General features: G+C 45.0%; 1 protein-coding gene across 2 annotated transcripts in view; it reads left to right on the top strand.

Moving 5' to 3' along the window:
- Positions 1-1,466: 1,466 nt before the first annotated feature.
- Positions 1,467-11,993, top strand: part of CACNA1H (calcium voltage-gated channel subunit alpha1 H) — a 204,395-nt gene continuing 193,868 nt past the window's right edge. Inside the window, exons 1-2 of one of the 2 annotated variants that reach the window (XM_030578503.1) lie at positions 1,467-1,574; positions 4,265-4,398. In XM_030578503.1, coding sequence (XP_030434363.1) covers positions 1,482-1,574; positions 4,265-4,398 — 227 coding nt within the window. In that variant the 5' untranslated portion in view covers positions 1,467-1,481. The remainder of the gene's footprint in view (positions 1,575-4,264; positions 4,399-11,993) is intronic. The other variant, XM_030578502.1, reaches the window with a different exon arrangement.

The following is an 11,993-nucleotide window of genomic DNA, read 5'->3' as shown; positions in this document are numbered from 1 at the left end:
CACAAAAGCTTATGCTCAAATACATTTGTTAGTCTCTAAGGTGCCACAAGTACTCTTGATGCAAATAGGACAGTTTTCTACAGCGTTGTCTGAGGTAGAAGTGGTGGTGGTTTTTTTGCATGGGAATATAAAATAATCCTCATCCTCTTCCTCCGCCACATTTTCTCTCAGGCTCACATTTATTTTCTAATGCACAGTTCTTTCACACACATTTGTGAAACCCAAGATGTTTTCCTCAAAAAATCTGTTTTGTTTTTTTTTAAATCATCCCAATAGTAGTAATGAAACCCTCTGAATCCAATTGTGTTCTCATTTGTATTGGTGGAAATGGGCAATTACTACATTGGAATTACTCTGGATTTACATTCCTGGAATCTAGATCAGAATCTGGCCCTCTGGTGTGGTTGAATTATCAGTTAGAAGAAAATCAAGAGCCCTTTGCTTTCCTGATTGTGAATCAGACATTTGGAAGAAACTTGGTAGTTCCATGGTGCCAGCTGTGCGTCCGAAATACAGCTCAGCAGGCCCAAATTACATATTCTCCCTCTGTTATCGCCCTGTGATTTATAGCCTAACTCCCAACCTGGCATCCCCTCTCCCGACTAGCATCTGCTGCTGACTTCACTTTGCTTTGGCCTTCATTCACCTTGCCTGTGCAGTGGAGCTTGCATGGAAGTTCCCATCTCCCAGGGCCTCCGACATCGCCCTGATGAGGAGTTGTAGAAGTCCTTGGATTTGCAGCATCTGATGATCGCTCTGAGAACTTCACATGGGAACAAAGGGAATGTATCCGTTTAATTTTGAAAATTATTAAATGTAAATGGAACCGCTAGTCAAGTCTCAGGTGCATCCAAGGCACAGAAAAGGCCCACAACTCGGGAAAGTAATGAGGTAAGATGTGGTATGATTGGAGCAGGGAGGATTTCTGGGCTCTAATCCAGACTCTGTGACTGACTCACCACGTGACCTTGGCTAAGTCACTTGATTGTTCCTTCCTCAGTTTCCCCATCTTTGTAATGCAGAAGTTATTACCACTAGCCTGTCTTGTGGAGGGGAGCGTGAGAATTTGGGTGATTTATGTTGATAAAGAGCTTTGAGATGAAGGTTGCTATGGAGGGACAAAGAATTATTGTTGTGTCCTCGGCTGCTCTCACACCTGTATGAAATATGGAAATTGATGACAAGGCGTGGAACTTCACCTGTGAAATCTACTAATTTGTCTCATTGCACTGTTCTGAAGCCCCTACTGTCCTTTCATCTCAGCAGAAGTCTCCTTTTAAGGGACCTTTTCCCCTCAGTTCCCAAAACCTCCAGCTGTCAGCGTATCTTTGGGGTGGTTTTTGTTGTTTGGATTGGGAGTGCTGGTTCTTTGAGGTGTAAATGGTGCCATGTTTTTGCTGATACTTTCCCTGTCTGTGCCCGTTGCTGACCAAGTGCCTCCTCCTTAACTCGCTGCTCTCACCTGGTTCGAGCATGTCAGCATGCTGGTTATCCTGCTGAACTGCGTCACCTTGGGCATGTTCCAGCCCTGCGAGGATGTGGACTGCAAGTCGGAGCGATGCACCATCCTGGAGGTAGGGAAGGGAGCCTGATGCACTTTCACAGCTGAGTGGTAAAACATTAGCCAGTGGAGGACAGTGAGCCTTGTAGGCTAGTGATTCATTCAGGAGCCAGTGCCCTGATGTTCTGTTCCCAGTCATGAGCCTAACGATCTGGCTCGAGTGTACTAAGAGCCCATGCCTGCTTTGTTCTTCAGCTGAGGCTGCCAGCTACATCCAAACGAGCTGCAGATTATTGTCCACTGAGGACGGTGTACAAGTCCTGGGCTCATAAACTCTTTTCCTGGAACCTTAATAGCCTCCCAGAGCTTCAGGGGACAACACGTGAGCCTGGCAATCACATAGCTGACATATGCCACAGGGCTGCCCATCTCTAAGCCCCTCGCCCTTTGCAGCACATCACAGCTCCATCTGGTGTCAGAGCTGTGTTGTGACTATGCGCCACCTTCACTAACTAGCCTTCCAGGCTCCAAACAGATGTCTGTGGAGATGCTCGGCCTTTGCAAAGCATTACGTGAACCAGTGAAAGACGGCTGGCACGTGTGTGTGTAACGTCCTGGGCATGCTTGACTCTTACACATGTGTAGCTTTAATATCCTGCAAACCCTTCTGCAGTAAGGAAATGCCATTAGGACCTCTAGTAGATCATCACATGCATCCACCTCTAAGGACCGATCAAGGATCATATGCAAATGTCAACAACCAGGGGTTCTCTCACCCCAGACCCTTCCAGCCTAAAGTTATAAGACGTTAGGTGCAGAACTGAGCCAACCAAAGCAATAGAGAAACCACCAGAGATTGGTTACAGAATAAATTGTAGAACCGAGCTGAGAAAATACTGCAAATGGTTATCCACTATAGGAATTGCCACTCTGGATTATGGTATGATCTGGTCCCAGCTGCTTCAGAGAAAGGTGCAAAAATTTGTGGTAGGCAATCATGGAATACCCTGCTCATGGGGAAAGCAGCTTCCTAGACTGCATTAGATGGCAGCTGGTCTGAAGCATAGGATTTCCATTCCTCCCAACCATGTTCCTGCCTTTTGTTGTATGCAATCGGTCACACAAATGGATGTTGGCTTGGTGGATGTCTGTCATTCTTACAAATACCCAAATCCGCATGCAGACAGAGGGATTCCTGAATGAGCAAGAGTCATTGTTATTGATTATTCACTATTTGTTCTCTTCAGAGAATCTCATCAAATCGGTTAGCAGAAACCATATTATGGGTACATCTACACAGCCAATGGTAGCAAGCCTCCCCACCCTAGTTGACGGACTCAGGTTGGGAGGACTTATGCTAGTGTTCTAAAAATAGCTGTGTCGACAGCACTTCGGAATTGTGGTCCGGGCTGGAGCTAGGGCTCTGAAGCCCATCCTCCTTCCTAGGCTTCAGAATTCGCATCACTACATCTACACAGCTACTTTTAGTGTGGTAGCATGAGCCCTGGGAGCCCAAGTCTGTTGATCCAAGCTGGGAGGCTCGCTGCCCTGGGCTGTGTAGATCATAACCTTTGTGACTTAAATGAATCTAAGTGAACAATTCACGAGGAGCCCGTACAATGACCATTGTTTGCATTGAGTGTTGAATGATTGCAATGTGTCAGCTATATTTGTAAAAATCTGAGCATGCTGTGAACAGTTAGCAGACAGAAAAAGAGCGAAACATGCAAAGAACAATCAACCAACTTTCACCCCTGCCCCACTCCAGCTTGCAGGGAGAATGGAAGCCAAAACATGATGTAGGAAGCATTGAGCTTCCTTGCAAAGACAACTGAGATGCCAATCATCAAATGAACTGAAACTGCTGGAACAAATTCAGGATAGTTTGTAAAGGAGAAGTGTTGGTAGGTAAGCAGACAGCTAGACTAGATAGATCTCTCTTACCTGCACAGGTGCACACCCAATAGGTATATGCAAAGGAAGCCAGTTTGCAGCTGCCTGTTTTCTGTTATGTTTGGCAATAAACCATTCAGGCCTCAAAAGGAACGTACAGAAGACTGTTATGATAACAAAGAAAAGGGGTTGATCTGTCCACGTTCATGTGTGTGGATCAAGAAGCTGCTGTAACTTTCCTGAGGATTTTTTTTTCAAAACAGAAAAGCTTTTTCCGTGTGACTAATAACGATCAATATGTCCCACTGCAGAGTCATAATTTATGGGGCAACATATATTTAGCAATAAGTCCATTTCATAATATTTCAGTTCCTTTCCTGCAGCACGTGTGGTCTGCCTGATCGATATTTCCTTCAGCCTGTGCATGATTCAAAGCCTGGACACTCCAACTGCACAGCACGTGTATCTAGGAGTTTCTCAATGGCAACTTGCCAGGACCCTGAGGGCCGTGTGGTATTTGCATATTGATTTGCATATGCTTTAAATGCAAAAGTAAATGCACAACAAGCATAACATGTTTGTGTGCTTGTATCTTTGTCACTAGATGAATAGAAATTGCTTATTGTTCCTCAGCAATAAAAACCCAACAGTTGTGTTTCAGTCAGTGTTATCATCACCCAGCAGGCAATCCAGGATGTGTTTTGGGTTTTATAGCTGACACTTCAGTATTCCATGAGCCATGGTTTGATCACCTCAGTTGTAGATACACAATATCCATACAGTAGAAATATACATATGCCTGGTTGTTTTTTTATCTCTGCTATACAGAATCACAGTAGAACTCACTGCAATCATCTTTTTATGACCTAGGCATTTGACCATTTCATTTTCGCCTTCTTCGCTGTGGAGATGGTCCTCAAGATGGTAGCTCTGGGGATCTTTGGGCAGAAGTGTTACCTAGGAGACACATGGAATCGCCTGGACTTCTTCATCGTAATGGCCGGGTGAGTAGCCAAAGCTCATAAATTAACCATGTGCACTGGAGGCGTAAACAAATCCACCAGTCGCCCTGGCTGCTTTTGGGTATTTCTTCAGGAAGCTGCCAAGTGCAAGCCAAAGAAAAGTCATGTAAAACCTGATCTCGGAGGCAATAAAATGCTGTTGCATTCAGCTGTAATTGATTTTGCAAAAGCATCTGGAAAATATGAAATGGGAAACAGTTGTTCATCAGCCTAGCCTGAACCTGAGGGTTGGGAGGGAGGGAAGGGGTTAGAGAAGGTGTTCTGCAGCAGTCCATCCACCTGAGCCTGCTGCATTCTATCCTGCGTCCACACAGCAAATAGACACCCATGGCTGGCCTGTGCAAGCCAACGCAGGCTCATGGTGCTGGGTTTGCAGGACTCTTCCACTGCTGTGTAGACTTCTGGGCTCAGACTGGAGCCTGATCTCTGGGACCCTCGCACCTCACAGGGTCCTAGAGGCCGAGCTCCAGCCCGAGCCCAGAAGTCTACATAGAAATGAAACAGCCCTGCAGCCTGAGCCCAAGCCAGCTGGCACAGATCAGCCATGGGTTTTTCTTTCCTGTATAGACATACTATGACGTTCTCTAGCCCCTGAAGTTTGGAGTACGAAGGGATGGGGGCTAAATGATCATTTAAACCACTTGATTTTGTCCTGCCACAAACTCTGTGTCATGTATCTGTCGGTGGGTGTCGAAGTTTCTTCATCAGCAGGCATGCTCCCTACGGCATAGGGGAGATCTGAACAGCAGTGGAGGGATGCAGGGGAAGTGCCAACTGGAATGCTGGCAACCTGGGTGTTTCAGTACCAAAGACATGTGCCTAAGCCCCAGCAACCATTGATGTGAACTTGTGTACCAAAATAAGAGCTGTCAAGCCCCTTAGATAGCAATCTTTGCCAGCTTGATTTCAGTCAAATCAAATCCATTCAGATCTAGGCACTGTAGTAACCAGCATGTTCCCAAAGCTCACAGTTAAGGCTCAGGGACAAATGACCGGGTCCCTTCTGTGTCTCTTGCAGTGCCCGTTGCTGGAACATTGCAACCTGTGCTGGTGCCTGAGCACCTGAAAGGGACACTGATTAGGAAACAACTGCAAGCAAAGGTGAAACTGACTGGCTTTCTCCTTGCCCAAGCTCAGAGACATGCAAAAGTAAAGAGCAAAAACAGGGGAAAACAAATCTGTTCCTTAAGAGTTCTGTCCATGCTAATGATCTAAAATGTTAGCAACATGGATACAGGATTTAAATTAACGTACGAGATTTTACCTTGACACTGTCCCTACCTGGAAAGCGACCATGCTGCTGTAATCCACTGGCCTCAGCGGGTGCTGTTAGGGCGAACAAAGGCAGCGGATTTCAGCTGAGCAAGAAGCATCTGGCTCAGGAAGGTTAAAACATCAGCGGGGCTAGCCGTGGGGGGAAGGGCAGGGAGCTGGCTGTCTAGCACACTTTCTAATCCTCATAAATTATAAACACATGGTAATTTCTGCTTTAAATTTATGTTTGTTGACATTTGAACACACCTCGCCCAACAGCTGCTTATTCTCCTGAGACAAGTTTATGGAGATGGTTATTTTACACTCCCAAACACCCTGGGAAGAGCTGATTCCTTTCAACTTCAGGTTCCCAGTGAGCTGCGGAGAAGTAGTGAGCAAGTTAAAAAATGTCCTACAGATAAACTAAATAGGTCCTAAGACTGGACAATACCTACTCAAAGCAATTTTACCTGCTTGATGTACAATTAGGAGTGGAAAATGTTTGGCTATTGCATCTAACCTTGCCTTTGAATATCCTGTGTTTATAGTATTGGTTTGGGAGTAATTACAACATTCTTGCAATGTGTTTTACCTTAAAAGTAGTGATGCTCAACCTTAACTCCATCTTAATGTAGTTTTTTGTCCGGAAATACAATTAGGAATGGACTTACTGGTATGAATAAAACATAAAACAGTCTGAGCTGAGCCTCCTTTGAACCAGCCTTTGGCTACAGTTTAAGAAAAATCTAGTTAACTTTTTTTTAGCCCCAGCATCTATTTTTTATATATATATAGTCAGGAACCAGGTGCGCAAGCATAGTTCTGAGTAAAACCATCAATCCAAGAGCCATTAGGTCTGGAATCTGCTGCCATTGTGTGACTTCAGGTAAATCACGTTAGAATACAAATGATAACACCCACTCATCTCATCCTGGGAGCAGTGGAGGTTCTGCATTCCATTAACATTTGGGAGGTTCCCAGATGTAATCACGATGAGCATCAGAGCAGTGCCACACACACACACACACACACACACACACACACACACACACACACACACACACACAAGCGCGAAGGGAGAGTCCTCTACTGCTGCTTAACAATCAGACTTCCCTTGGCCACTGTATTTGTATCTCAGTAAGCTGGAAAGATAGGAACGCTTCCAAGTAAGTCTGTTGGAGGTAGTTTTCCAGCCCCATTTTATAAACCTAAAAGGCTGGAAAACTACCTCCAGGAGAGAGGGGAAAATCAACCCATTATTAACACAAGAAAACCTTCTGGTGAGATGCTGTTAATGCTGAGGACTGATATAGAGAATGATCCATTTGCAAGCCAGTCTCAAAGGCCTCTCAAGCAGTTGGAAGGGGCACACCTGTGGGAATTCTAACTTTGTCGCCCACAGGGGGGACTTGAACTTGAGGTCCAAACATGAACCATTTCTCCGCTTAATTTGCCTTGTTGGTTTCTGCTTGGCTAACAAGCCCTGGCATCCCTGTCCTGTTCCCCAGCCCTGCCTAGGTTTTCACCTTCAGATCTAAAGAAAGGAGAACCTTGGAGGGTGACTTGAATTACAAAGTGCTTTGGAAACTTATTTCTGATTTTCCTGGGCAACAAGCAGCAGTTTTACCGGGCAATGTGGGACATAATAAGTGGGTTGTTTTTCTTGGCAAGCGGACCTGGAAGTGATGGAACCTATTAAGGGGCCCTTCTGATAAGCAGGGAAGTGAGTGACAAATGGGGAGTGCCCGCCATTCTATTTGCCCTATTCAGTTTCCTTAAGTGAGCTGATTTACACTATTAGCACAGTTATCGAGGAAAGCCGACCGTAAGCGGGAAAACTACAAAATAAACAGATCTTCTGCTAACATCAACGGATTGCATCTGGAGTCTGCTCCAGCAGTGAATACTCTCTGTCTCTGCTTGCTTAAGAAAAGTACCATGGGAAGTTTCAGCCCGGAGAAAGCTGGCTCCGTTTCCTCTGAGGGCATGTCTATACGGCAATCAGGAGGCGTGACGGCGGCAGATGTAGGCATTCCCAACCTAGATTTGAACAAAATAGCTCACTACAGATAGTGGTGAAGCCATGGCAGTGTGGGCTAGCTGCCCAAATGTATAGTCAGGATCTCAGGCAGGCGTTTACTTGGTCAGCTAGCCTCACATATCTGCAGCTTCACTCCTGTTTTTAGTGAGGATGCTCAATCATACCTCCTGACTGCAATGCAGACATACCCTGAATCTGACCATGAGCCCGGGTGAAAAACATTGTCCAAGCAGCAAAAATGTGATCTGCCATTTGACCCCTCAAAACCGCTCATTGGAGCGGCCCCTGTATCGTGAGAAATGCGTTTGATGCCATTAATCTAATTGCTCTCCAGCCCAAAAGAGCACTTGCCTTTCTTGGGAGAGCAGATAGGAAAGAACGGTGACTTCTGTTCTCTGGTATATTGAGGCCATGACAATAGTCCAATCTGTATGAACGAATGCTGCTGCTGCAGGACAGGACACGTGTCATGCATGTGAAGCCGTGACTGTTTCTTCCTGGATGCTCAGGGTCTTTGCATGCCTATGGTCTGCCATGGCTTTATACCCCATGGGCTGGGTGTGCCGTCCTCCTCTATTATGCATCAGTGCATAATGGTTTGTATTTCCAGCGCATCCCATCTAAAGCATCATTAAAGGCTATACAGAGAGACTAGAGCCAGCCTAGAGGAAGACTGTCCTGACAACAAGAGAAATAAGACTTGGGGAAATAAATACAAGAAGAGAGGGCAAGGGAAGGGCTGACGTGTGAAAGCAGCAATGGGGACGTGGGGGTGTAACATGGAAGGGAGAGTGGCAGGAGGTGGGACGAAGGGGCAAGGTCACTGAAGATGAGTGCAGCAGCCCAGGGAGAACGGGAAGAAGGGGGAAGCTTTGCGGGGAGCATGGGCTAGTTAAAATAAGGGCAGATTGGATAATCCCCCTCTGAACTGATGATGGGTTTCCCAGCCAACACCCACCCCACGCTGCATGTTTTTAAATGTGTTTCTCTCTTCTTGCTTACCTAGAGCTGGAAGCAGAATTCTGGTTATTCCAGCCAATGTGTTTTTTTACCCTAGACAGAGTCCAATCGCTTCGTCTTCCATTTGATTCCCAGCCAAGGGTGCCTTTTCTCCCAGACAGATGCCCTGAGGTAGTCCCTGGATTCCACCCTCTATCACATATAGGATGGAAAACCCCAAGCAGTGAAACACATTTACAGGGTTGCTAAATTCACAAGGTTTGTTAATGAAGCCAATTCTTTTCCTCAGACCATTAGGAAACAAATCCCTTACTTAATCCTCTCTGGATGCAGTGCAATGAGTCTGCCAGTCCTAGTCTGTATTGACTACACAGCTTCTGTAGAGCTCAGAGACTGGAGAAAGGATTTTTCCCCCCTAGTGCTTTCTTGCTATCAGGTATCTCTCAGGTGCATCTCTCAGGTCTCTCACTTTACCTTGCAGTGAAAATTTAACACTTAAGTTCATAGACTTAGATGGCCTGATTCTCAGTTACTCCATTCATGTACTTGGGGCATGGATAGAGGCAGGGGGCAAAGGTAAATTTAAGCCAGTTTTGTAATCTGGGGCTGTGGGGTGATCTATCCAGCCATCAGGGTAAATTTAGAGTAGTCCCCAGGCTGCTCTAACTTCCAGTGTGCTTCCAATGACCCCTTTGGGCCCAAGGAAGCAGAAAACAATCACAGTGCAATGCACTCCTGCCACACCCCAACCCCCTCCCCAAACAGGGGCAGGGAGCAAGGCTGACATCAGCAGACAGTCTGCATAGAGGGAGTTCTCTGGGTGCCTCTTTCACACCTTTTTAAGCCCCTTTGTTTTGCCCAAGAGGTATAAAGTGTTTTTTGTGTAACTGAGAGTCACAGCCGCTGATTTTATAAGCAGATGGTTCAGAGATTTAGTACAGCAAATTGCTCAAAGCCCGGACAAAAACAACAAGGTGTCCAGTGACACTTTAAAGACTAACAGATGCATTTGGGCATAAGCTTTCATGGGTAAAAAAACCTCACTTCTTCAGATGCCCTCACAGATCTGCACATTTGAGCTGGAAATGATGGGCGAACGGGCTTCCTTGGAAGAGTTTTGGTGTATCCTGCTCCTGGGTGGGTCAGAACTGTGGAGTGTGGAAATGAGAACCAATGGCAAAACAAGAAAAGTGATCTAAAGCACTTCATTCTTAAAGAGAGCTTTTGTTTGGAGTTGCTTGTGAAGGTTTTATTGCATAGAGCATCAGGGCTGAAAGAGACCTCAAAGGGTTACCTAGTCCAACCCCCTGCTCAAAGCAGGACCAATCCCCAGACAGATTTTTGCCCCAGATCCCTTAATGGTCCCCTCAAAGATTGAGCCCACAACCCTGGGTTTAGCAGGCCAATGCTCAAACCACTGAGCTATCCCTCCCAAGAGATTGAGCCAAGCCTCCTGCAGGCAAAGGAGACAAACTGAATGAAAGCTAGGTAGGGATCTGAGGATTCATACCCACCCAGACAGTGTAGGAACTCTCAGTGGAGCACTTTCCAACTGCTTTTACGTTCTGTTAGTAGTTTTAAAACTGGTGTCCAATTACAGTAGAATCCACTTACTCAGCCATCTGATAAATTGCAAGTGTACCTTATTAGGACGTCAGCCAGGGAACAGGTTCGGGAATCAGTGGTATTCATTTCAGTGATTTTAAACAGAGGTTTGTCTGTTCCTGAAAGATCTGTTTGAAGTGCACACCTGGCGCTGGCTACAGGCCTAGTTACTGTAACTAGCAGGTGCAAACTGGTGTTTATCAATTTCCCACTGTGTGATCCTTGCTTCTGCTAAGCGCCGCATCCCGGATATTCTGTGATCTGGCTGCTTAATACATGCAGGTTAGTTTTCAGAACTGTTTTAGTGCTGTGCTAAATTTTAAAGCTATCCCTCTAATTTAAATTTAATTCCTAGAGGCAAACTTGAAGGTGAATTTGGGTTGTAAAGGTTTATTAAATGCTTCAAGAAAAAAAGTTATTAAAAACAGCAGCAAAAAAGTCCAAAAAAATGCTAAATTAAAGGGAAAGGGTCAATTTCCTACCTGCTGTAATATTAGTTAAGTAATAGAGGTATACCAGGAATAACTCCAGCCAAAGGTGTGGAAAAATCAAATATCTGAAATTCTTGAAGTTCCAAATTAAACTTCCCAAATAGCCTTAACTCTATCCTTTGCTGTATCACCAATCACTTGGAACAGATTTATACCCAGACTTACCTCTGTCAAACAGACGTATAGATTTGCTCCCACTGGTAGAATGTAAAAAGTATGTTGAGTCCTTGGCAGAACTTTCAGATATTCAAAATTACTGGTGCAAATCAGGCCAAGTGTTACATTGCACACTTCTCAATTGTCAAAGATACCAGTATGCTTGGAGAACAAATGAACAAGCAACACTTTCAGTGTGTAGACCAAGCAGATTTTGTGTTCGCTTCGAATGAAAGTGTGAGTGTACGTGGACACACGTCCGTGTTCTTTATGAGAATGTTTATGTGAGTTAAACTCAGTTATTCAAATGATTTTGGAAAGTGAACAAACAGGGGCATAAGCCAAAGTGAATGCATGTTAAATCTGAGCAAGCACTCTAAGAAATGGGTGCAAATCTGTCTAGTTCTCCTATGCAATCATGATAACAGCTTCATAATAACCCTCTGCACAATGCCTTCCTGTGACTCTATGTAATGGGGATCACCATAATGTTGCCACACTTGTCTTTCCATCTGGATGTTCCAGAGAAGAGGATTCCACTAGATTGTAGTTTATCAGACTGTTGTTGCAAAACATGATCTTGCCCTCCCACATTCGTGCTAGCATAAAAATACCAGTTAGAATCCTTGGGTTAATTTGCTGAAAGATGTGCTGTCATCATAAAGTGGAGATATTTAAAAAGTAGAAATCCCATCTCTGTTACCATATTGTACCTTTAGAGTATTGAAAGTATCAAATTTTTAAACTCTCAGGCCAGGTCCTTGGCTAGTATAAATCAGCATAGCTCAATGGAACGACAGTGATTTACATCAGCTGAGAATCTGGCTTCATCTTTGTTGCATTTCACTCGACCTGGAAACCGAAATCAGTGTGCGATTAAAACTAGGCTAAAATATGATTCTAAAGCCCTGATGCTGCCAACCTTTTTCTCGTGAGTAATCCACTGAAATCAGTGGGACCACTTGCATGACTACTCTCAAACAAGCAATTTAGCTATTGTTTCTAGTTGGTTTCGGTGTCACTTTCACTCCCTGGTTGTGTCATGGGCAATCTCAGTGCCTATGTCCTTA

This window comes from Gopherus evgoodei, chromosome 10 (genome assembly GCF_007399415.2).
Source record: "Gopherus evgoodei ecotype Sinaloan lineage chromosome 10, rGopEvg1_v1.p, whole genome shotgun sequence".
In the NCBI taxonomy this organism is placed as follows: Eukaryota; Metazoa; Chordata; order Testudines; family Testudinidae; genus Gopherus; species Gopherus evgoodei.
Note: the sequence above shows the minus strand (reverse complement) of the source record. Positions and strands in the feature narration are given on the sequence as shown.